Here is a 27,405-nt window from a genome sequence, read left to right on the forward strand (position 1 = left end):
AAAGCCAGCCACCAAGGTCCACTGTTCCCTTCCTAGGGTCGTGGTTGACAACATCTGGACAGGACACTTTGTTTTCGTAAAAGGCACGTACAAGACAAGCATGTACATGGGTGGGTAGAAAACAGTCTTCGTTTTACGGGATGATGGGTGATTTTTTACATTTTTCCTTTTTATGCTGTTTGCTTTTCAGACAATTGTGTCTTCACAAACTACATGATAAAAAAAAATTAAAAACTCTATTTCTGTTTTTTTTTTTTAATCTACATATCAGTGTTTACCAGGTTTTCTTGTCAGCTGTGCCATCTCAGGCCACCTTTATTCCACTGACCTTGATGCTCTGACACTCTCATCTCTGCAGGGTCAATTTGGCCCCTTGGGCTGCTAATTTGTGATGGCCAGCATGACTTCCTACTGGAAACAGCCCCCATCACACTGAGTGAATAAGAGGAGAAACATTAAATGAAGGAGGATTCTGTCTGTGACCCTGGTTTCAACTCCCCTCTCTGCAGGGGCTGTGACAAACACCACCACGACACGTGCTACTGGGTCATCCACACAACTAGCCATGGGGCTGCCATGATTAATCCCTGACGTCCTGACTCAGCAAGAGGTAAGAAAGAGGACGTTTCCTCCCGGACAGTTGGGTGCACCTCAGGACTAGGGTAGGGGGCGGAGGAGCATCCTCTGGGTGGAGGACAGAAAACACGGCAGCCAAGGAATGGACTTTGGCTCAGGAAGTAAGCAGCTCCCGCCTTCCGTTCTCATCTCTCCCCCTGGTGCCAGTTTGGGCCCCTCGCTTCCCTCCCTCATCTAGTTTGAACCCAACCTCCACTCTCCTCCTTGGCTTTGAAATGTCAAAAGATAAACGTTTAAGTTTTCCTGGGATGGAGAATGTTGGTTTCATCATTTGGTTACCATTTGGTCCTTTTGTACTCCTGCCTGGTTCCTGGTGATATAGATCCCGACCAGAGCTATCTGACCACAAGTCCTGATCCTCATTAAGAGACCCCCTAATACACAAGGCATTTCTCCACATTAGTTAAGTGATATCTGGCAAGGCACTGAAATTCTCTGGTTCAGTTTCTCCAAAGATAACAGAAATCTGGATTTTTTTTTTTTTTAATGTCAAATCTCTCAATTTTTAAATGTCAACAACCATTAAAACATCTAAACAAATGTAGCTGATTCACTGTGTTGTACAGCAGAAACTAACACAACATTGTAAAGCAATTATACTTCAATTTCTTTTTTTTTTAAATTTAGGAGCAAACACAGTCTATCTGCAGTTTCCTCCTAAAATGCAAAGCCTGAGCTAAAAGAGTTCTAAGATCTTAACCAGCTGTGATAAAGACTAGGTATTTTAGTCATTAGAATTAGAACTAGAATATTTTAGAATTAATGGGTATTTTGCTTTAGGCAAAATGATCAAATTTCTCCACTTAAAACTAGCCTGTAAGAGGCAGCTTCTTTTGAGGGACAGCCAGAAAAGGCAGCTGGTCTTACTGATCCTACATATCTCTTTCTCTTTCCTCACCAAAGCAGATCACCTCTATGCAATTTCTAGATGTGTAAGACTGCTGCTGCTGCTGCTGCTTGCAATATAACCTGTAAAGCGGGTCACAGGCAGCACCTCCAGGGAGCTTCTCCAGGACCTGGCTTGGTTTTATCAGTACATCCCAGGGCCTGACATGGCCTATTGTGAATGCTCAGCATGTGCATAGAAAGTTTAAGTTCCCAGGAATGTAGCTCTCAAGGTCTTACTTCAATAAGAATAATTGTGAGATTAAAAATTCTTTAGTAGATACATATTAAATACGGGCAATCTCTCTCTCTCTCTCTCACATACACACACACCCTGTAGATCACTAGGTATAACCATTCAAGAATAGTAAGTCAGATAAATATTATTTTTGCATGTTGTGCCTTTAAGACCTCTTCCCAGCAGCTGGCTCACATTTATGGAGAGTACAAGGCTACACCGTAACTTAAAACCTGTCTTTACCTCTTAGCAGATACACCCTTAACACAGGGCAACAGATACTTCAGCCTTAAAAAAAAAAAAAAAAAGCTGACAGAGGATTGAGTGCAAAAATAAAGATGAATTAAAAGAGTCCTAAAAGCAGGTGTGAAAAGGACTGGGTTCTCCAAACACTCCTGTTTCCTTTGGATCTGGGGGCCTTATACACAGTCACACAGACCAGGGCTCCTGAGGAAATTTTGTGAAGGGCACGTTCCCGCACAGCACCGGGACAACTGGTCTACCTTATGGCTTGTGAGCGTTTCCAAATGACGTCTGGGCTCGGTTTGGAGGCTCTGGTTAGAGGTCAGTCAGTCCCCTTCTCCAGCAGCTCAAGTCCACACCCCCAACCGCCTGCCACTGACACTCCACGCCCTGACACTTCTGTCCTCATGGCCCCTGAACCCCAGGGCCCACCGACACAATGCAAGCCCTAATCCTGCTCACCCCGCCTTCTGTGGACACCACAGTAGAGGTGCCGGCCCTCGCCCTCTGCCATGCTTCTCCCGAGGGGCCCAGGGCAGCATTTGTTCTCCCCAGGGGACGGTGAATGACCAAACTGGAAACCTCTTCCCAGTTCTCTCTCTTGGTGTGCATCCGGCTTCATCATCCTTCACCCAAGGTAATTTGGCTAAAATGAGGTTGGACAAAGAGGCAATTCAAAGGCTGTCCTTGATTGCAAATGTCTGGTGGCTGCTGGCAGTCGATCACAACCTAGAAAAGCCCACATCTTCAAGGTCAGGAAGGGGTGACTCAACACGTGGGCTGGGGAAAATGATAGCTTCCTTGTATCAAAGCACAAAAGTCACAGCCTAAGAAATCTGTCCTTTACATTCCTCAGAAGCACACTTTCTTGGCACGGGCTTCAGTCAGATACGTCCAGACATGCTAACATGTGCACCCAGCGCCCTGCTTACCCCAAGTTCTCTGAGACTCAGTGGAAGTGGGGCAGGTGTGCAAAGGCCCCTCGGCTGCATGGAAAGCAGGACATCTTGTAGTAACCTGAATGGGAGGGGGCACTCCCTCGTTTCCCAGGTAACAGATGGTGGCTGTCTGGCCTCCAATAAACAGACACTGCTGGAAAATCAAAATCAGAAGGCAAGACCTCGGTGGTGGCAATGGAGACATGGGGTCTTCTCACAGATCAGGCAGTGCTGTTATGTGAGGGTCCTACCTCAGTGGCATTTCCTGCAGGGACAGAGAAGTAGCAGGCAGTTGGCAGGGTTCTCCCCTGGCTGTGCCTGGGAGTTCTGATTCTCAAGCATTGGATGATGGCTTTTGGTGTCTTTCTAGTGCAGATGAGGATACTATAGATTAACAAGCCACCACAAGCTTAATGATAAGTGTACACTGGGTGGAGAGCCCTGCTGAAGTATTCCAGGTCAACACCATCTTTGATTACCTGCAAGAACCATGGACACAATTCATCATTTGGGACCTTGTGCAGTCACTGAGCTTACACTGCCCCTATATCATGATGCCCTCATTGACAGACAGATGCCTCTCTATCTCCAACCAGGCCACCATTGGACTGCTTATCAGAAGGCTTTCTCAGTTGGGCTGAGTTTTTCCTTCCTCACTCCCTCTATGTGGCAGACACGAGCAACCTGCAGACACAAAGCCAATCCCTTCTCTCTTGCTGCCTGACTCCCCTTAGAGTCCAGGAAGCCAAGCACCCACTGTGCCAGCCTCTCTTGCAGCTATAGGTGGTCATGCAACCCAGTTCTAATCCATGGGAGGTCTGTGGAGGAGCTCCTGACAAGAATTTTACCTTCTTGATAAGAGGGGGCTGATGACAGCAGGCAGCGCCACCGCACTCCCTCCAGCCTTGGAGGCAGGTGAACAAAGATGCTTATCCTGATGATGGCTCTATAAAAATGCATATATACACTCCTAGTTAAGGGTCAGAAGCATAGACATGTAGATGGTTATTAGTTCTATAGAGGTATGTGGAGGTCTGTGTATTCATGCCATCATCCCCTGGGGAAGACTTTCTTTTTAAGTGAAAATGATGTATACTTTAAACATAACAACAACAACAAAAACACTGTCAATTTGGACCCAGTATTCAGAATTAGGCAATTTTAGGTATACTTCTTTCCACGTGGTTCAACTTATGAGCATCCACGGTATAAGTAACCTGGAAAATAACCCAGAGGAAATGCTCCTTATTTCTGTGCCATGCCCTCTTCCAGGTGCTGGGCCAGTGGAGATGGAAATATGAGGATGAGCATCAAGGCCTTTACACGTCTTTTCAGACACAGAAGGACTGCTGCATTTGCAGGACAAAGTCTATGGTTAATTTGTCTACACATACCATAAAAGCTTCCATATAAATGATTTAATGACATTGAGACCAGAAATCATAAAATTCATCCATAGAGCATTTGGACCAACAGCTTGTAGTGAGACTCTTCCACACATCCAGGAAAAGATAGAAGGTGGACAGAAGGAGGTGCCTCGCCAGCCTGACAAACACATGGAGCAGAGAATCCGAGGCTGAGGAAGCCTCTCTCGCACACACACCTGGCACTTATCAAAATGAACAGAAATGATTAACACTGACATGACAATACATCCTTAAAATTTTTTTATGACAATACATTGTTAAAAATTTTTTTTTAATGAGTGCTCAGTTTTCCCTTTTGCTTCTGCCCTGGTTGCAGTGGCTCTCCAGAAACAGAGGAAACGGGAAAGGATCCAGAGAGTTCCAGGTGCTGGGTCACAAGTCAGCACATAAGAAACCTTCTCGGGGTTAAAACACACAGGAAACTGCAGGAGACTGCTTCCCTGTGCGCATTTCATTCAACTCTAACCAAGGACATTTGCTATTAAGCCACATTTTGTGCATTTTGCCTTCATCCAGGGAAAAGAAAAGAAGGTCTTTTTCTTGCTTATATGAGCACAGAGTTGTGGAGTTACAGGCATAGGTACAGAAGGGGGAACAGGACCCCAATCAGCCATGATGCACCCCAGTGCCTGGATATGGCCCGTGGTCAACTTCACACTAGAAGAAGTGAATTTTTTAGGCAAGTGCTCAAACTCTTTGAGTTAGCTTTTTCAATTGCAAAATGGAGACAATACTGAACTACATTAAATTTTTTCTCTGCTAAGTTAATACTGTTGATAATAGTTATGTCACATGATCCAACCTAATAATGCCCACCCTGCCTATTCACAGACTTTATGGAAGCAAAGAAAATTATTTACATGAAGGTACACAAAGATACTTTAACTCTGAAAAGAGCATTTACTTTATGAACTGGAAGAGTAATCAGTGCTGCAAACACCACACATGCACCACTTTGTAAAAAAACGAGATTACAGAGGTAGTTTTCAGCATCCTTCTTTAAAATGCAGATTCTGGGCCCACCCCAGACCTGATGAGGAATGCATGCTTCTTACAGGTACTCCCGGGCATAACCCAAGTTGTAGACAGTATTTTTCCCAGGTAATAATTGGCCTTGTTGGTTTTAGGGGGCTTTGTGCTGCAAAGCAGGCCTTTTTCAAGACACATGGTATGTCCCTTTCCTCACTAAGTAAAAGAGAATATAAAGAACCTAGTGTGCAGAATGCTCTCTTTTCTCAATGACTAGGAAGAGACTTCACGTAAAGTCAGTAAAATGAACTCGGTCTCTAAGTTACGAGAACTGATAAAACCTGATGAAGGAGTCATCTTCTGCTACAGGATGTCTTCGTCACCTTACCTGGTAATCCAAGTCTTTTTAAAAAGCTCTCGGTATTGAAGTTCCTGGAGGGGCTGGGTGCCACCTACCCAGCGTAACTTACCCCTCAGAATGTAGTTCTGATAGTTCTGATCTGCCTCAGCTCCCACCTTGATCAAACACGTCAGACCTTCAGCCACTACAAATTCATGCACCAAATCCTTGTCATCCTGGCAGGAAACAGGGAAAGAAAAAAAGAGAAAGAGAGAGAGAAACTTCAAATACTGTCCCGGTCCATCGTCCATCCCGGCTGTACAGTGAAAACTACGTACAAGCCTCTGACTCCAGACTGACCTCTGAAGATTGTTCGGCTCTATTCAAATGAAGCATCTTAACTGTTGCCAGAGGAATTTTACAACCAGTCTTCACGTCGTTGTTTGCCAAAGACCAATTATTGCCTTCTGGGCAATCTAATAAAGATAAAGCAAATGAATCCCCTGACTGTCAGGAATATTTATAGTGATCTGGTTTTCATTCTTCAGAAATCACCAGGCTCCAGGCCCCCACAGGTCCCCAGGGACCGGCCACATGAAGCCTGCTGGGTTTCAACACAGGAAACACTGGCCTGCAGTACAGACCATCGTGTGAAGGATTCAAAGCCACACGTGTGTTTCAAAGGACAGTCCCTGAGGAAGGGTACAAGGGTCTTGCAAACAGCATCTGAGAAAGTAAAGGAGCAGTTTCTCCACCTCCCAAGTTGTGCTGCTCACAGGACAAGCAAGGAGGCAGAATACAGAATCCGCCGTGTGTCTGGAGCAGCCACACTGTCCCTCAAAAGAGCCACTGCAGTCAGCCTGCAGTCTAATCACAGAAGGCAGGACCTGGAAGGAATCACTGGAGTCATCTAATAGGGTGGTTCTCAAAGACAGATCTCCGGAGCCACAGGTACCTGAGCGTCAGCTGGAAACTGGTTAGAAATGCAAAGTACCCAGCTCCACCCTGACTTACTGAACAGGAAGCTCCACTGTGGGGCCCAGCAACCGGTGCTTAATAAGCTCTACAGGGGTTACAGAGGCGCTCAGGGTCTTCTTCTCACCCCTGACTCCCTCACATTAGGATCATCGATGGAGCTTTTAAAAAGGAACAGGAAACAGCCCCCTCCCAGACGGGTTTAACCAGAATTTCTGGGGTGGGGTCCAGGTTCTGACATTAAATTCCTAAGGAAATCCATCCTAAAGGGCAACAGTTCAAGAATCACTCATCTAATCCTGCCTTCCCTTCACAGATGAAGACTCAGGAATGGCAAAACTTTGGCCAAGATGACCTAACTATGGTCAGCCAGCCCCTTGCCTGGAGTACCAAGTTCGATAGAGCCCTGTGAGACAAACTTTTCCACTACTGTTTTGGGAGATTTCCTTGATTGGACCCTGCCTTGTCTCAAATGCAGCTAGGATACATTCATCTTCAATTATAACAACAGAACAAAAATGAAAAACCTCAGTGATGTAAGTAGTAGAAAGTTTAATAGAATAATGAAAGGTTATTATTATAGAAACGGTCAGCAACCACGGTCTATCTCCAGAAAAGAAAAAAGTAATTTAGACACACTGGCATAATTCTCCTGTCTCCATGTTGAAAGCAGCCTCTCATTTTGATTTTATGGCATTTTCCAATTATATGGATGGAGGACTTGAGCAAAGGGGTGTGGGGGTGGGGGAGGAGGTGGTAGGCCAGGCAGATACTCCCTTTGAACCAAAAACACACTCTTAACATTCAGAGGGCACTGGGGGGAGGGGTGAACACTGCCGTGCCCCGACGATAATGAAAGACAGCTGTGTTAACTCAGACTTGAAGATAATCATGGCTTTGGAAGCAAGAGAAAATGGGACAGTATCATGATTTTTGGAAAATCACTTTACACTCGTATGTATGAAGGAAATAAAAATAATTCTCCCTCCATCCATATTCTTTTCCATCAGCATATGTGAAAAGCGAACATTTAGATGAGCTCATGTCTAGTCAGAAAGTTTTTCCAAGCATGTAACAAATGTTTATTACTTTAACTAAAACTAGATTCACACATGACTTCATGGTGAAAAAGTGAGAACAAGCTCTCAAGAAACCACTCAAGCTAATCACTAATATTAATATAGCAGAGAGCTGACTGTCTAGCAAAGGCTCTTGGAAAAAGACACTGGGCAGTGTTTATAAAAATAATCCAGAACCCTAACTAAAATTGATGCACATATGTAGATAAAGCACTTAGGAAATTAAAATATACTGATAATAAATGTAGAAAATGTCTTCCAAATTGGCAACGTGCAGGATTTTGAACACATACCTTAACGTATATGGGCATTAATAAATAAATGATTTTTGAAACACTGCTTTCTGACTCCAATGAAATCAACATGTTAACATGAACTAATAAGAGATTATCCTCGAATTCAGATTAATAGCCACACTTTAACCTGTGATCTTTTTTTTTGACACCTGGTAATCAAGGAATATTCAACTCAATCCAAATGACCAATGGTTGTGTTTTTACACCCTCTACACTGGAGTTCCAAAAGGAACCTCCACACATCAAGGAAACCCAAAAGATGAGAGAGATGCAGACACACTGGTGTGGAAGAAGGTGATCTAAACTGCAGACAGCTTGCTGGCTGTCAAATCCACCCAAGACCACTGTGGGATGGAGCTATTTGACGGACAGGTCTGGGGTCTTCCAAACAGGAAGCTCCATGGATGGAGCTCTTTGACGGACAGGTCTGTGGTCTTCCAAACAGGTCTGTGGTCTTCCAAAAGATTAAACTTCTGGGAGCAAACGTCTTCATCCTTGTCTACATAATGCCAACAAAGGCTGTTCAAAAATATGGCTCTGCTGAGTAAAAGGTGGAAACAGTAGCCTTGAGAATTCAGAGAGATAGCACTACAGAACAAGCATGTGAGGGGGTATAAAACCAGATCGCCATGTGCTCAATGTATCTTTTAACTTTTTCACCATGGAAAACTTGAAATATGCAAAAGAAGAGAGAACAATTTAGGGAGCCAGGTGCCAATCAATTCACGTCAATCCTGTCCCATCTATCACCCCACCCTGTCTGCTGCCATATTCACTTGAAGCAAATCCCAGATGTCACATCATTCAATCCATAAATATTCTAATATGTACCTCCAGAGTATAGGAACTCTTTTTAAAATTATGTAATCACCATAAAAAATTAATACTCACCATAAAAATGAATATTTCTTAATATTATCAAATGTCCAGTTTCAACTGGACAATGACCAATTTCAACTGTCTCAAAATTACAGTTGTTGTTGTTTTTTTACATTTTGTAGAAGGATCGAAATAAGATCCACATGTGGCGATTAGTTGATACAACTTTAAAATGTCTTTTAAATCATCTCTTTTTTTCCCTTGAAATCTGTGTGTTGAAGAAGCTATATCATTTGTCCTACAGAGTAGACTGTATTCTGGGTTGTGTTGATTACTTGTGGTGTGGTTTAACATGTGCTTCTGTCTTAGATAATTTGTAAATTAGTTACCACATAGAGAGGCAGGGTCAGACACATGCAGGGTTGAATCTGTTGATATGACTGCATCCTCAATGGCAGTGTGAGTTTCCACGAGGAGGTACGTAATAGCTGGTTGTATCTCATTTCCACTGTGTCAGCAGGTCTTGAAGCTCCATGCTGCTACTGCTAAGTCACTTCAGTTGTGTCCAACTCTGTGCGACCCCATAGACAGCAGCCCACCAGGCTCCACCGTCCCTGGGATTCTCCAGGCAAGAATGCTGGAGTGGGTTGCCATTTCCTTCTCCAATGCATGAAAGTGACAAGTGAAAGTGAAGTCGCTCAGTTGTGTCCGACTCTTTGCCACCCCATGGACTGCAGCCTACCAGGCTCCTCCGTCCATGGGATTTTCCAGGCAAGAGTACTGGAGTGGGTTGCCATTGCCTTCTCCTTAAATCTCCATACCTAGATCCATTAATTCATTCAGGGTTGCAAAACTCTGATGTTCTAAGTGATACTCTAAGTATATCACTCCTTCTTACTAAATAGCTAGAATATTTTTATAAGCATACCTTCCCTCAACTACTGTTTGATTATCCTAAAGCTCATATAGGAAAAAGTAAGATAAATGTGTGATTTTAGAATTTTACCCATTTTTCAAAATCAAGAGCTGGTTCACCACCATCTTTCTTCCATTGCGAACCAATTCATTGTTACTCTTCAGTATTGTTATGAACTCGTCGATGTAGATTACGCTGATGTGCTTCAGTCCACTGTAACTATCATGCTTGTTGATGCTTATATTGTCCATCTTCAGCCAGCCAGTGGGAGACCTTCAACATGCTCCCAAGTTCCTCTGGCAATAATCCTAGTCTTATTTGATAGCTTCCTTGCTATCTGTATAATAATACGTTCCAAGTTTATTTTACCCATTTCCTAGGCCAGACTTGAAGTCAGCTATTTCTCCAAGAACTCTGGTTCCTTTCAGTATTTTAAGACCACAATCTCTGTGCTAGTAGTGGTTTTTGCTAATGGGTTGACCATTGCTTCTAGTACTTTTCAATAAACTTAGTGCTAGAAATATGCTTTCGTGCAAGTTTGTTAGGATAATAAACACCATGGGTTCATTTCAACACTTCTAATTAAATTCAGAAATCCAGAGTTTTTTTAACTTAACTGTTTTATCTTTCCATCAACTTTCTTCCACACACTAAGAACCCTAATCCTTAAGAACTCTAAGAATAACAAAATAAGAAAACACACAAACTGCAGTATCAGAATAGCAATACTAACACTACTACCAGCAAGATGATTATTATAAACAGTTGATCTGCACGCGTGCATGGTTCTTTTTCTTCTCAGAGTATATTCTACCCAGAGTACACAAACTGCAATGTTTCAGAGTTACTTGGAAGAGCTCTTCTCTGTGTGGTTCTGCCACCATCTGGATACTCAGTGAGGTGAACAATGGAAAAGCTGAACAATGGAAACAGCAAGCAGGCTGAAGGGCTGTAAGAGTGAGGGTGTGGAGTGTGATGAGTGTGGACTTCCAGCAGTAAGAGTCCAGCCCAACTGCTGTCAGGAATCTGAGTTCAAGAGAAGGACATAACAGAGGGTAAAGAAGTTCTGTTTTGTTCAGTTGATAGGAATTTGCTGTATGACCCAGGGAACTCAACCCAGGGCTCTGTAACAAGCTAGAGAGGTGGGAAGAGGTGGGAGATAGGAAGGAAGTTAAAGAGGGAGGGGACACATGTATACCTATGGCTGTCATGTTGATGTATGGCAGAGGCCAACACAATATTGTGAAGCAATTTTCCTTCGATTAAAAATAAATAAGTTTAGCGGGGCTGGGGAAAGCTTATTGAAATTGAAAAAAGAAAAAAAGAGGCAGAGAGACACTGATGAATACATGGGAAGTGAAACTTGGGAACAAGTAAATAGCGAAGCATTTACTCAATTAAAAGAGAGGAAAGACTGAAGATAGACACCCTTGAGAAGAGTATTCCAATTGCCTGGTCTGTTCATCTATTGCTTCAGTAGCATCAGCCATTGCATGAGGCCCCAAAGAGCCAGGGATAGACTCCAGGAGCTCACAGGTGACTGGACTCAGACAAGCGAGCTAGAGTATCTCAAGTTCTATTCCAGAGGTAAGCACAGGAATAGAGGTATTTGGAGAGCCCTTGACTGCCGTAAGGGTTCATCTAGAGAATCCCTGGCAGGAGGAGACATGGGGTGGGAAACTGAGAGACATGGGGAGTGGATGTGGGGAGGAACCATCCTGGGATAGAAGCAATAGGTCTGGGGGTGAAGGTACAGAAAAGAAAGGGCATGGCTTGTTCCCAGAACACAATCACAGTGAGATGTTACTGCAGCAAAGGACAGGGAGGTGGGTTGTACTGAGATTCAGATGTAACACAGAAGGCTACACGGAACCAGCATGAGAAGGACTTTGTGAGCCCCCTCTGGTGGAAGCTGGAGGATGGACTGAGTCGTGAAGGACGGAACAGTGTCCACAACAGCTGTTACAATTCTCCCAGAAGAAACAGCCTGAATCAAGGCTGACCCCAAACCTCAAGGCACTTCTGAGATGTGTGATCTAAAGGGACAATGGTGACTCGGGGTCACACCTGTAGTGTGGGAAGCTGAGAAATGAGGACTCATCTCCAAAAGCACAATCACTGAGAAGGGCTCTGCTCTGGGAAAAAGATGAGGGCGTGAACAGTTGAGCAGGTTTTAAAACGGGACAAGAACGTGCAGGCAGGATGGCCTATTGGCCTGCCTTTCTGCCAATCCCCCTGAGACAGAAAACATCCATGAAGGAGACGGCCACTCAGGCTGGAGCTATCACTGACAGAACACTCTTTAAGGATGTGAAGGAGATGGGAACTAAAGACAAATGGACTGACTACACCCTAGAGTCTAATATCATGAGAGCGAGAATGATGAACCTACACAGACACAAGCTCAATGCAAACGCCATCTTCTCCACGAAGCTCATCTGGCCTTTCCTGACCCTGCCCTGGCACAGCGGCCTCACTCTCTGCCCCTGGCTCTCTGTCTCTCTCCCCTGAAATCTCCTGTGGGTGACAGCTTGGAGTTTGCCTGCACCCCAGTCCCAGCCCTCTTCACTAAGCTCGTGACTTGCCCAGGGGAGAAGCAGAGGGAAAGTTTGGGGCAAAGGATAAGATGGAACCTAACAGAGATGCCAGCACATGCACACAAGGGGGCGTGTCCCTAGCAGCATGGTTTATAACAGCAGAGCCCTGGAGAGGAACGCAACTGTCCACCAACAGACGATGAATGAAACAAACTGTGCTTCCTTCACACAGTGGACACTCAGAGCTACCTGGGTCATGCCCACACTGATCTCATTCTAAGTAAACTGCATCAGGATACATGCTGCATGATATCATGCATATACAATTGACACAAACGAATTTCACATATTGTGGGCGAATATGCACCACTAGTATCGAAATGTGCATTTGCATGGTAAACACTATATCTGACATTCAGCAGAGAAAAGCCCCCGAGAGAGTGGCCAGTATTGAACAGAAGACTTCAATTACATCTGTAGTAGGTATGTTTTTAAAATCTGAAGTAAACGTGGAAAAATATTGTGATTCTGATGATGTTTTCTTTACTTTCTATTGTTTGAAATATTTGATACGGTAAAAATACTCTTAACTGATGTTTTGACCGAAATTTACTTTGTACTTTAAAGCATTTCTCTTTTTGTAATCAGTAAAAGGCATAAACTTGTCTGCATCTAACCCCACAGCAATGCAAAAACAGAACCTGAGAGTATTCTTTTTTTTTACCTGAAATATCTGCTTCAGGGAGAAGAGGGCCCTTCTTAAATCTCGTCCAGTGGAGTTGTACAGTTTTTCTGAAATAAAGAACACACCATATAAAATTCATTAAACTGACTCAACAGATGGTAAAAACAGAGACAGGGTGTGAGCAATTACAGAAATTCCGCTGGAAAGGTGAGTAAAACAAATTCATTTCATTCAGGATGCAGCCCCACCTCTAATGGTGCAAAGAACAGTCCAGCCGTTACAGGAGGCAGGAAGAGGGGATTGTGAGTGTGGGGAAGTGCCCTGATCTGCACCCTCAGCCCCCACCTCCCTCTCTCCAGAGCTCCAGCTGTTTACAGACGTAGTAATTCAGTTGGTAAAGAATCTGCCTGCCAATAAAGGAGACCCAGGTTCGATCCCTGGGTCAGGAAAATCCCCTGGAGAAAGAAATGGCAAGCCACTCCAGTATTTTTGCCTAGAAAAATCCCATGAACAGAGGAGCCTGGCAGGCTACAGTTAATGGGGTCTCAAGAGTCAGACGCGAATTAGCAACTAAACCACCACCACAGACTTGATAGTTGATAGCCAAATCTATCGGGAAAATTAACATAGTCAAAACGGAACTCATCCTTCTGTTTCCTCGTCTCACAGGCTTGCATCACCATACTCTCCACAGTCGGGCTCAGGAAGCTTCAAACTGCTTTCTTTTCCATGGAATCTGATGCTCACCTCAAGAGAACCAAGAGCAGCATGATGTCTCTAAGGACTGACTGGCTCCCACCTGCTGCCAGCCCTTCCAGCAGGGACCTAGCCTTAGCTCTGCCTGTATCTGGACTCTCCCTCATATAAGATGGGTTCGAGGATGAGTCCTGGCCTGGAGCAAGGCAGATGTAGGAGCCCGTCAGTATTCTGGGGCTCGATACTCAGGTTGAATTCTATAACTAGTGACATGTAACATGTACTAGTTGGGCCAGGCCTCATGCATGAGGAGGGGAGCCTGACCCAGGACCCACCCTCCAGCAGTTACAGTGGGCAGAAGTAGCAGATGGGTATGCCCCAAGTCTTCACTGGTCAGTGGGGCGGTGCCAGAATGTGCTGAAGGCATGGAGAATGCAGGGAGCATCCACTTCTACTGGTGCATGCAGACTCCCAGGAGCATGGATTCCGCTCAGCTTCCCAGGTGGCTCAGCTGCCCAGGGTTGGGTTTCTAACACTGTGTGTCAGAGAGCCCCAATATAAACCATCCAGAGCACATTTACTGAGCACCTGCCAGGCGCTGTTCTAGGCACTGAGGGTACAGTAGTGAAGAATGAACTCAGAGCAAAGACTAAGCAATCCAAGGGCCTGCATTTCAACCTGGTATGTGATTTGGGTGAAGTATACTACCTCTCTAAGCCTTGGATTCCTTATCCAAAAAGAGGGAACAGATAATAGTAGATTTAGTAGAAGATGGTTGTATGTATTAAATCCAGCACTGAAATGATGCAGTGGAATGCAAAATTACTTAAAATACTTAGAATTATAGATTTCAAAGTAATGTCACCTGCATGGTAGGCAATCTTGGGCTTCAACGCCAGCCTATGGGGGGAGGTGGTGGGCAAAACCATGTTCTCCTCTCGTGTGAGTGGAAGGGGATGAAATGCACAGATCTAAATGACTTAGCAGAAGTCTGGTTGTGAGAAAGATATGCCCCTTTGTACTGTGGCTCTAGAAGTGCCCCATCTGAGGTGATGGAAGGTTCCCATCTTAGAGAGACTTAAAATGATGGAGCATGGGCCTGGCTCAGCCTCTGAATGGCAATAGCTTCCTCGAAGGGCTTCCTATGGACACCCTGCCCACTTCCCCTCTTCTCACCCATCCTCCAGACCAAGGCCGGAAGGACAGGGTGAAAACCATCACCTGAAAACATCCCTGCCCCCATTCAAACCCTTCAGTGGCTGCCCACGGCACTAACAAACCCCAAATCCCTTCCGTGGTCTGCCAATCCTTGGTCACACAGCCCTGCCGCCCCCACCCCCCACCACATACCAACTCATCATGCAGCAGACACCTGTTCTCTCAGCTCCTGGGGCAGGCCAGTCTCCTCCAGACTTACTACCTACACAGCTTAAGAAGCAGAGGCAGGATCCTGTGGGGTCTGACCCCAGGGCCTCCTAGTGTTTGCCCATTATGCAGTTCCACACCTGTAAATACAATATGCAACCCCCAGTCGCTTGATAATTATGCAGTGTTTTGATTGAGAGAGAATCACTCCTTGTCTTCCTGAACACAAGGAGCCGGGAAGACTCCAAAGGAATCAACCATCCCCAAACTAAACATCTAATTCATCACAGACCCTAAAAAATGAGGCCCAATGACTCACAAGTCGACCTCTAAAGTATTTATATATGTGTGGACTCAAAAGACATGAGTAAGAAATAGAGATGGCGGACTACAAGGATGTGCGCTCATCTTCTCCTGCAAAAACTCCAAGATTACAACTTGCTGCTGAACAACTGTCAACAGGAGAATGTTGGATCTTACTAAAAAAAAGATACCCCACGCTCAAGGGCAAAGGAGAAGCCCCAGCAAGATGGTAGGAGGGGCGAAATCACGTTTAGAATCAAACCCCATAACCGCCAGAGATGCTCAGAGGGCTCAAACAAACCTAGTGCACACAAGGACCCAGAGACCCCACAGAGACTGAGCCAGAATTGTATTGGAGTGTCTCCTCAGGGTCAGCAGTGGCCTGCCACAGGGGCAAGGACGCTGGGTGCAGCAGACCTGGGTATTGCATGAGCCCTCTTGGAGGAGGTCCCATTAACCCTACCATAGAGCCACCAGAACTTACACAGGACTGGGGAAACAGACTCCCGGAGGGCACAAAACAAAACAAAAAAAACCATGTGTACACCAGAACCCAGGAGAAAGGAGCAGTGATCCCACAGAGACTGACTCAGACTTGCTGTGAGTGTCCAGGAGTCTCTGGTGGAGGCGTGGGTCAGTGGTGGCTTGCTGGAGAGTCGGTGACACTGACTGCAGCACTGCGTACACCTGACCTTTTGAAGGAGGTCACCATCATCTTCACTACCTCCACCATAGTTTGGTCTCAGGCCAAACAACAAAGAGGGAACACAGCCCCGCCCATCAACAGAAAATTAGATTAAAGACTTACTGAGCATGCCCCCGCCCATCAGAACAAGACCCAGTGTCCCCCTCAGTCAGTCTCTCCTATCAGGAAGCTTCCATAAGCCTCTTATCCTTCTCCTTCAGAGGGCAGACCAAATGAAAACCACAATCACAGAAAACTAAACAAACTGATCACATGGACCACAGCCTTGTCTAACTCAATGAAACTATGAGCCATGCCATGTAGGGCCACCCAAGACGGACGGGTCATGGTGGGGAGTTCTGACAAAACGTAGTCCACTGGAGAAGGGAACGGCAAACCACTTCAGTATTCTTGCCTTGAAAACCCCATGAACAGTATGACAAGGCAAAAAGACAGGACACTGAAAGAGGAACTCCCCAGGTGGGCAGGTGCCCAATATGCTACTGGAGATCAGTGGACAACTAACTCTAGAAAGAACGAAGAGACGGAGTCAAAGCAAAAACAACACCTAGTTGTGGATGTGACTGGTGATGGAAGTAAAGTCCAATGATATGAAGAGCAGTATTGCATAGGAACCTGGAATGTTAGGTCCATGAACCAAGGTAAATTGGAAGTGATCAAACAGGAGATGGCAAGGGTGAACATCAACATTTTAGGAATCAGTGAACTAAAATGGACTGGAATGGGTGAATTTAACTCAGATGACCATTATATCTACTACTGTGGGCAAGAATCCCTTTGAAGAAATGGAGTAGCCATCATGGTCAACAAAAGAGTTGGAAATGCAGTACTTGGATGCAATCTCAAAAATGACACAATGATCTCTGTTCATTTCCAAGGCAAACCATTCAATATCACAGTAATCAAAGTCTATGCCCCAACCAGTAATGCTGAAGAAGCTGAAGTTGAATGGTTCTATGAAGATCTACAAGATCTTCTACAACTAACACCCAAAAAAGGTGTCATTTTCATTACAGGGGACTGGGATGCAAAACTAGGAAGTCAAGAGACACCTGGAGTAACAGGCAAATTTGGCCTTAGAGTACAAAATGAAGCAGGTCAAAGGCTAACATAGCTTTGCCAAGAGAATGCACTAGTCACAGCAAACACCCTCTTCCAACAACACAAGAGAAGACTCTACACATGGACATCACCAGATGGTCAATACCAAAATCAGATTGATTTTATTCTTTGCAGCCAAGGATGCAGAAGCTCTATATAGTCAGCAAAAATAAGACTGGGAGCTGTGGCTCAGATCATGAACTCCTTATTGCCAAATTCAGACTTAAATTGAAGAAAGTAGGGAAAACCACTAGACCATTCAGGTATGACCCAAATCAAATCCCTTACGATTATACAGTGGAAGTAACAAATAGATTCAAGAGATTAGATCTGATAGACAGAATGCCTGAAGAACTATGGACAGAGGTTCGTGACACTGTACAGGAGGCAGTGATCAAGATCATCCCCAAGAAAAAGAAAGGAAAATGGTTGTCTGAGGATGCCATACAAATAGCTGAGAAAGAAGAGAAGTGAAAACAAAGGAGAAAAGAAAAATATACCAATTTGAACGCAGAGTTCCAAAGAATAGCATGGAGACATAAGAAAGCCTTCCTCAGTGATCAATGCAAAGAAATAGAGAAAAACAATAGAAGGGGAAAGACCAGAGATTTCTTTAAGAAAAATAGAGATACCAAAAGAACATTTCATGCAAAGATAGGCACAATAAAGGCAGAAATGGTATGGACCTAACAGAAGCAGAAGATATTAAGAAGAGGTGGCAAGAACACACAGAAGAACTATAAAAAAGAGATCTTCATGACCCAGATAACCATGATGGTGTGATCACTCACCTAAAGCCAGACATCCTGGAATGCAAAGTCAAGTGGGCGTTAGGAAGCATCACTACGAAGAAAGCTAGTGGAGGTGATGGAATTCCAGTTGAGCTTTTTCAAATTCTAAAAGATTATGCTATAAAAGTGCTGCACTCTATTGAGATAATCATATGGTTTTTATTTTTCAATTTGTTAATGTGGTGTATTACACTGATTGATTTGCGGATATTGAAGAATCCTTGCATCCCTGGGATAGATGCAGAGAAAGCCTTTGACAAAATTCAACATCCATTTATGATAAAAACTCTCCAGAAAGCAGGAATAGAAGGAACATACCTCAACATAATAAAAGCTATATATGACAAACTCACAGCAAACATTATCCTCAATGGGGAAAAATTGAAAGCATTTCCTCTAAAGTCAGGAACAAGACAAGGGTGCCCACTTTCACCATTACTATTCAACATAGTTTTGGAAGTTCTGGCCACAGCAATCAGAGCAGAAAAAGAAATAAAAGGAATCCAAATAGGAAAAGAAGAAGTAAAACTCTCACTATTTGCAGATGACATGATCCTCTACATAGAAAACCCTAAAGATTCCACCAGAAAATTACTAGAAATAATCAATGACTATAGTAAAGTTGCAGGATATAAAATCAACACACAGAAATCCCTTGCATTCCTATACACTAATAATGAGAAAACAGAAAGAGAAATTAAGGAAACAATTCCATTCACCATTGCAACGGAAAGAATAAAATACTTAGGAATATATCTACCTAAAGAAACTAAAGACCTATATATAGAAAACTATAAAACACTGGTGAAAGAAATCAAAGAGGACACTAATAGATGGAGAAATATACCATGTTCATGGATTGGAAGAATCAATATAGTGAAAATGAGTATACTACCCAAAGCAATTTATAGATTCAACGCAATCCCTATCAAGCTACCAACAGTATTCTTCACAGAGCTAGAACAAATAATTTCACAATTTATATGGAAATACAAAAAACCTCGAATAGCCAAAGCGATCTTGAGAAAGAAGAATGGAACTGGAAGAATCAACCTACCTGACTTCAGGCTCTACTACAAAGCCACAGTTATCAAGACAGTATGGTACTGGCACAAAGACAGAAATATTGATCAATGGAATAAAATAGAAAGCCCAGAGATAAATCCACGCACATATGGACACCTTATCTTTGACAAAGGAGGCAAGAATATACAATGGATTAAAGACAATCTCTTTAACAAGTGGTGCTGGGAAATCTGGTCAACCACTTGTAAAAGAATGAAACTAGAACACTTTCTAACACCATACACAAAAATAAACTCAAAATGGATTAAAGATCTAAACGTAAGACCAGAAACTATAAAACTCCTAGAGGAGAACATAGGCAAAACACTCTCCGAGATACATCACAGCAGGATCCTCTATGACCCACCTCCCAGAATATCGGAAATAAAAGCAAAAATAAACAAATGGGACCTAATTAACCTTAAAAGCTTCTGCACATCAAAGGAAACTATCAGCAAGGTGAAAAGACAGCCTTCAGAATGGGAGAAAATAATAGCAAATGAAACAACCGACAAACAACTAATCTCAAAAATATACAAGCAACTCCTCCAGCTCAACTCCAGAAAAATAAATGACCCAATCAAAAAATGGGCCAAAGAACTAAATAGACATTTCTCCAAAGAAGACATACAGATGGCTAACAAACACATGAAAAGATACTCGACATCACTCATTATCAGAGAAATGCAAATCAAAACCACTATGAGGTACCATTTCACACCAGTCAGAATAGCTGCGATCCAAAAGTCTACAAATAATAAATACTGGAGAGGGTGTGGAGAAAAGGGAACCCTCTTACACTGTTGGTGGGAATGCAAACTAGTACAGCCACTATGGAGAACAGTGTGGAGATTCCTTAAAAAACTGGAAATAGAACTGCCTTATGATCCAGCAATCCCACTGCTGGGCATACACACTGAGGAAACCAGAAGGGAAAGAGACACGTGTACCCCAATGTTCATCGCAGCACTGTTTATAATAGCCAGGACATGGAAGCAACCTAGATGTCCATCAGCAGATGAATGGATAAGAAAGCTGTGGTACATATACACAATGGAGTATTACTAAGCCATTAAAAAGAATACATGTGAATCAGTTCTAATGAGGTGGATGAAACTGGAGCCTATTATACAGAGTGAAGTAAGCCAGAAGGAAAAACATAAATACAGTATACTAACGCATATATATGGAATTTAGAAAGATGGTAACAATAACCCGGTGTACGAGACAGCAAAAGAGACACTGATGTATAGAACAGTCTTATGGACTCTGTGGGAGAGGGAGAGGGTGGGAAGATTTGGAAGAATGGCATTGAAACATGTAAAATATCATGTAAGAAATGAGTTGCCAGTCCAGGTTCGATGCACGATACTGGATGCTTGGGGCTAGTGCACTGGGACGACCCAGAGGGATGGTATGGGGAGGGAGGAGGGAGGAGGGTTCAGGATGGGGAACACATGTATACCTGTGGCGGATTCATTTTGATATTTGGCAAAACTAATAAAATTATGTAAAGTTTAAAAATAAAATAAAGTTAGGGAAAAAAAAAAGAAAAGTGCTGCACTCAATATGCCAGCAAATTTGGAAAACTCAGCAGTGGCCACAGGACTGGAAAAGGTCAGTTTTCATTCCAATCCCAAAGAAAGGCAATGCCAAAGAATGCTCAAACTACTGCACAATTGCACTCATCTCACACGCTAGCAAAGAAATGCTCAAAATTCTCCAAGCCAGGCTTCAGCAGTACGTGAACCATGAACTTCCAGATGTTCAAGTTGGATTTAGAAAAGGCAGAGGAACCAGAGATAAAATTGCCAATATCCATTGGATCATCGAAAAAGCAAGAGAGTTCCAGAAAAACATCTACTTCTGCTTTATTGACTGTGCCAAAGCCTTTGACTGTGTGGATCACAACAAACTGTGGAAAATTCTTAAAGATATGGGAATACCAGACCACCTGACCTGCCTCCTGAGAAATCTCTATGCTGGTCAAGAAGCAACAGTTAGAACCAGACATGGAACAACAGATTGGTTCCAAATAGGAAATGGATTATGTCAAGGCTGTATATTGTCATCCTGCTTATTTAACTTCTGTGCAGAGTACACCATGGGAAATGCAGGGCTGGATGAAGCACAAGCTGGAATCAATATTGCTGGGACAAATATCAATAACCTCAGATATGCAGATGACACCACCCTTATGGCAAAAAGCAAAGAACAAAAGAGCCTCTTGATGAAAGTGAAAGAGGAGAGTGAAAAAGTTGGCTTAAAACTCAACATTCAAAAAACTAAGATCATGGCCTCTGGTCCCATCATTCCATGGCAAATAGATGGGGAAACAATGGAAACAGTGACAGACTTTATTCTTGAGGGCTCCAAAATCACTGCCAATGGTGACTGTAGCCATGAAATTAAAGACACATGCTCCTTGGAAGAAAAGCTATGGCAACCTAGACAGCATATTAAAAAACAGAGACATTACTGTGCCAACAAAGGTCTGTCTAGTCAAAGCTATGGTTTTTCCAGTAGTCATGTATGGATGTGAGAGTTGGGACTATAAAGAAAGCTGAGCGCCAAAGAATTAATGCTTTTGAACTGTAGTATTGGAGCAGACTCTTGTGAGTCCCTTGGACAGCAAGGAGATAAAACCAGTCAATCCTAAAGGAAATCAGTCATGAATATTGATTGGAAGGGCTGATGCTGAAGCTGAAACTCCAATACTTTGGCCACCTGATACGAAGAACTGACTCATTTGAAAAGACCCTGATGCTGGGAAAGATTGAAGGCAGGAAGAGAAGGGGATGACAGAGGATGAGATGGTTGGATAGCATCACCAACTTGATGGAGATGAGTTTGAGTAAGCTCCAGGAGTTGGTGGTGGACCAGGAAGCCTAGCATGCTACGGTTCATGGGGTCACAAAGAGTTGGGCACAACTGACCAACTGACCAACTGAACTGAAGTGAATAAATAGAGTGAATTGCATCCCCCTTGTAGTAGAAGCCAGGTCCCTGGGAGACCACTCTTCCTCCAGTTTCTACAGCTAACATATCAGAACCTGAAATCTAGAGGGACAGACTTTGTTTTTAGCCAATATCACTTCTAATAAGAATAAAGTTCTCAAATGCAAGCATGGGGCTAATATATCTGGAAGAACAAGGGCAGATTTCTCTTGTCCAGGAAGGGCATCAGTAGAGGAGAGATTCAATGCCAGGTACCTCTTTACAACATAATAAGGCTTGCATTAGACTTTCTTGCTTATGTAACTTTCTTGCTTATGTCTCTTTTAGTTACCAGTGATCTATCATGGCTTCCAATTCATGTGAATAATGATTATGGTTTGCTGTGTTCTGGCTGCTAAGGTTTTAGCACTTGGTGCTACAATCAAAATAATCAGTTTTTAAAATGAAGATTAAGTAGTTTTGTGAGCTATAGTTGATTTACAATGTTATGTTACCTGTATAGAAAAGTGATTCTGTTTTATATATTTTTGTTCATATTCTTTTCCATTATGTTTTATTACAGGATATTAAATATAGTTCCCTGTGCTATACAACAGGACCTCGTTGTTTATCCATTCTATATGTAACACTTTGCATCTGCTAGTGCCTAACTCCCAATCCAAACCTCCCATGCCATCCCTCTCCCTTAGCAACCACAAGTGTTCTCTGTGTCTGTGAATCTGTTTCATAGATAAGTTCGTATCGTATTTTAGACTCCACATATAAGTGATAATAATATGGTATTTGTCTTTCTCTGACTTACTTTGCTTAGTATGATAATCTCTAGGTCCATCCATGTTAGTGCAAATGGCATTATTTCATTGTTTCTTTATGGCTGAGTAACATTTCACTGAATATATGTACCACATCTTTATCTATTCATCTGTCGATGGTTGTTTCCATGTCTTGGCTATTATAAATGGTCTTGCTATAAACATAAAGGGTGCGTGTATCTTTTTGAATTGTAGTTTTGTCCAGATATATGCCCAGGAGTAGGACTGCTGGATCTGGCAACTATTTTTAGTTTTTTGAGGAAACTCCATACCATTCTCCAGTACTCTTGCCTGGAAAATCCCATGGACGGAGGAGCTTGGAAGGCTGCAGTCCATGGGGTCGCTGAGGGTCAGACACGACTGAGCAACTTCACTTTCACTTTTCACTTTCCTGCATTGGAGAAGGAAATGGCTACCCACTCCAGTGTTCTTGCCTGGAGAATCCCAGGGACAGTGGAGCCTGGTGGTCTGCCATCTATGGGGTCAAACAGAGTCAGACACGACTGAAGTGACTTAGCAGTAGCAGCATACTGTTCTCCATAGTGGCTGCACCAGTTTACATTCCCACCAACAGAGTAGGAGGGTTCAAATAGGGATTAAGTATTAATAGATAAAAAAAAAGATTCAGTTGACAATTACAACATTTTGTTGAGGATTTTTACATTCATATTCATAAGGAGCATTAATCTACAGTTTTCATTTCTTGTGATGTTGTTGACATTGAGTTGATGCCAACCTCATGAGCTGGGAATGTTCTCTCATCTTCGAGAATAAGTTTGTGCAGACTTGGTGTTACTGATTCTTTAAATGTTTGGCAGAATTCTCCAATGAAGCTACCTGCACCTGGAGTTCCCTTTAATAAAAGGTTTTAAGCTATGGATTATTCAATATCATTCAACAACAAAAGCTGTTCTCATGATACTCCCTTATCCTTTTACTGACTACTGCAGCCTCTCTTTAATCCCTGATATGGGTGATCTGTCTTTTCCCTTTCATGCTTGGTCAGTCAGGCTATAAGAGTATAGATTTTATTGATCTTTTCAAAGAATCAGCTTTTAATTTCATTCCATTTTTCATTGCTTTTCTGATTTCTATTTTATTGATTACTTTTGGCTTAATTTTCTCTTTTGCTCTAGTTTTTTATGGTGAAAACTTAAATGATTTGAGGACTTTCTTCTTATTGAATGTAAGTATTTAACGCTATAAATTTCTAAGTACTACTTCAGCAGTATTCTGAAAATTTACATATATTGTTTTTCTTTTCTTTCCATTCAAAATTTTATGGTTGTGAACATTTCATTCATTTCAAAAGGGAATAACTTAAACCTGTGGAGTTTTTTGTTGTTGATGTTAATCTCTGGTTTATTTAGGAGCTATGCTACTGCTTAGCTTCCAACCATTTGAGGATTTTCCAGATATCTTTCTGTTATCAATTTCTAGTTTAATTTCTTTATGGTGAAAATATATATTTTGTTATGATATCAAATATTTATAATTTATTAAGGTTTATTTTGTGACCCAGAATATGGTTTATCCTGATGACTGTCTCATGGACACATGAAAAGAATGTGTATTCTGCTGTTATTGGCTGAACCAATCCATAAATATTCACTAGGTCAAGTTGAATGATAGTACTATTCAGGTCTTCTCTTAATCAATTTTCTGTTTATCTGTTCTATATTTTACTGTGAGAGGAGTATTTAAATCTTTATTATACTGGATTTGTCTATTTATTCTTTCAGCTTTATGAGCCTCTGCTTTAGGTCCTCTGAAGTTCAAGTGTTGAGTATACTCACAATTAGAAAGGCTATGGATTTTAGGTTAATAGACCATCTATCACCATGTAATCAGTCACCCAGGTGGCACAGTGGTAAAGAACATGCCTGCCAATGCAGGAGATGCAAGAGATACAAGTTTGATCCCTGGATCAGGAAGATCCCCTGGAGGAGGAAATGGCAACCCACTCCAGTACTCTTGCCTAGGAAATCCCATGGACAGAGGAGCCTGGTGGGCTACAGTCCATGGGGTCACAAAGAGTCCGACATGATTAGGCTACTGAGCACACACGTACAGGCACCATGTAATGTTTCTCTTCCTCCCTGGAAATATTCCTTTTTAAAGTCTATTTTTCTAATACGTAAATGATTAGTGAGTGTTTGGTTCATGTTTGCATGGTCTGTCTTTTCTCCATCCTTTTATTTCTAACTTGTCTATGTAGAGTTTCTTGTCGATACAGTTGAAACTTGTTTTTATCCAATCTATCTTTTAATTGGTATGCATTCTCTGTGTTTTTAACCTCCAGGACATCACAAATAACTTCTCTGTGACACTGGGACAGAAGACCTCAGGGAGGCCTCAGCCTTTGATGAGAAACATCCTGAACAAATGCCAAACATATCCTTGAGTGGTGCCAGAAATCTCTCCCTGTCTTTTTTTTTTTTTTTACCAGTTGTCTTAATTAAAACAAATAGTAATTTCTGTTCAAGGAGTAAGCAATTTTCTTTCCAATTGTCTCCAACTTTTTAAAAATTAGTTATACATTTTATTTAAATAACTATCTATTCCACTTCCTAGGTGGCTCACTGGTAAAGAATCTGCCTGCTGACAGGAGACGTGGGTCCGATCCCCGGGTTGGGAAAATCCCTTGGAGTAGGAAATGGCAAGCTGCTCCAGTAGTTTTGCCTGGAAAAGTCCATGGACAGAGGAGGCTGGTGGGCTACAGTCTGTGGGGTCACAAAGAGTCCGACACAACTAGGCACAAACATTTCAAACAAAGCTGAAAAAAAAAATATTATGGTTTCCAAATAATAATTCTCTCTTTAATGTGAGAAAATTATCAAAAAGACTTCTGAAAGCAAGTTGTAAATTTTCATGTGTTTTTTTTTAAATCAAAGCTCAAAAGAGTAATAACTTTATTTATATTACATATTTTGGCTGAAATATCCTTTGAAATACTTCATTTTTTAATTCCATAAGCTATAAAGCCCTAGATGAGGTGTACCTCAGAAATCCTTCCACCCAGTGTCTGTTAAATTGTAGCTTTTTCTTTTAATTTTTAAATCTTTCATAAAAGTGATAGGCAGCAAAGTTTCATTTTTATGGCCAAAGATACCCTCTCCCAAAGTACTGCAAACCTTTCCTTGTTCTATGTAATAAACATTTTAATAAATGTCATGGGTTGGCCCCCGTATCATATGAGAACAACACTGGAATCGCCACTCTTGTGGTTGAGATTTAAATGACCAAATACTCATTCAAAGAAATATTACTCTAGAGTACTGATTTTTTTTTGAAAAGGTAATTGATATTATCTCTCTAGAAAGAACCAACACTGTGGTATAAAATAAAACCACGGTGCTTAACTGAAACTCAAAACTGCCATCTGTCTTAAAAAACGCACGGTACTGAACAGGCCCTCTGCCCTACCTGACTGTTCTGTTGATGAATGTACATTTTAGGAGACATCACTGCTTACCTAGAGGTGAGGAAGGATCAGGGACCAAGGATGTTCATAAATATCAATTTGTCATTTTATGAAGAGGGACAATTCCTGCTGGTAGAAGAGGAGCCAGCAGACATTTTCCCACATCAGACATCATACCCAAACCAAAGACTGCTGACAGCCCTTTGATGGGCTCGAGAGGCCTACACAGGCCAAAGGAGAAGCAGTCCTTCTCCCCAGTCCAGGTCCTGGCTTCCTTGCTGCTGGGCTAGCCAGGCCACGGGTGGTGTGGTTTGGAGCTTTCAATGCTGGGGGACACTCTGAGTTCAAGGAACTGGGTGTTCCTTTTATGTTGCATCCAGGCCTCACCATACACAAAGTCAGACGCACCACGGCTGCACTGGCCTCCTCTTCAGCTTAGACTAGAGAGTGAAGGGCTCACCCAGGAGCAGAGGATGGCCTGCCAGCTTCCCAAGGGTGGTGGGGCCTATAAGGAAAAAGATGGTTCTTGCCACTGAAACTCACTTTGAGAGTCTTAAGTCAGAGCATCAGGGGAAAAGGTGCCTGGGCAGGGGATAGCGTCGGGGGACTGGGGCCTAAGTAGTAAAACACGGAACCCTTCCTAACAAACCTCAAGAGCGCACAACAGTCAGACCCAAAGTAGAACCCTCACGTGTAAAATGTAGGGCTGGGATCAGCCTGTGTTCCCCAAGGTTGTCCATTCTCCCAGAACTCTGACACTGCCAGGTCCAAAGTGTGCAAGGCCCCTCCTGCCAACACAGAAGAGGGTGGCTTACAGCTCAGGCTCAGAACGTCCCCTGGAGGTAGGGGGGCTTTGGGCCCAGCAGCTGGGGAGAAGCTGTTGCTGCTGCTGCTAAGTCACTTCAGTCGTGTCCCACTCTGTGCGACCCCATGGACTGCAGCCTACCAGGCTCCTCCATCCATGGGATTTTCCAGGTAACAGTACTGGAGTGGGGTGCTATTGCCTTCTCCTGGGGAGAAGCTGTAGGAAGGGGCAATTATACATCCATTTGTTATTTTTGAGGTGAAGCACAGCCCAGGTGCATTTATTCTTCCCCCTCCCCCATTCCAGGCTGAATCTGCCTGGGGGGCAGGCATTCACCTTTCAGTAAAGGGCAACTGGGAGCCTATGGTAGGTGGTAGGGAAAGGAAGTGTAATCAG

General features: G+C 42.9%; 1 protein-coding gene across 9 annotated transcripts in view; it reads right to left on the bottom strand.

Annotated features, from left to right (window-relative positions):
* The window catches only part of FHOD3 (formin homology 2 domain containing 3), a 521,883-nt gene that overhangs the window by 277,872 nt on the left and 216,606 nt on the right, over positions 1-27,405 (bottom strand). For all 9 annotated transcript variants that reach the window (NM_001191215.1, XM_010818738.4, XM_005224047.4 and 6 more), the window contains exons 4-5: positions 13,023-13,090; positions 5,807-5,912 (exon numbers count right to left, since the gene is read on the bottom strand). In NM_001191215.1, coding sequence (NP_001178144.1) covers positions 5,807-5,912; positions 13,023-13,090 — 174 coding nt within the window. The remainder of the gene's footprint in view (positions 1-5,806; positions 5,913-13,022; positions 13,091-27,405) is intronic.

Source organism: Bos taurus, chromosome 24 (genome assembly GCF_002263795.3).
Source record: "Bos taurus isolate L1 Dominette 01449 registration number 42190680 breed Hereford chromosome 24, ARS-UCD2.0, whole genome shotgun sequence".
NCBI lineage: Eukaryota > Metazoa > Chordata > Mammalia > Artiodactyla > Bovidae > Bos > Bos taurus.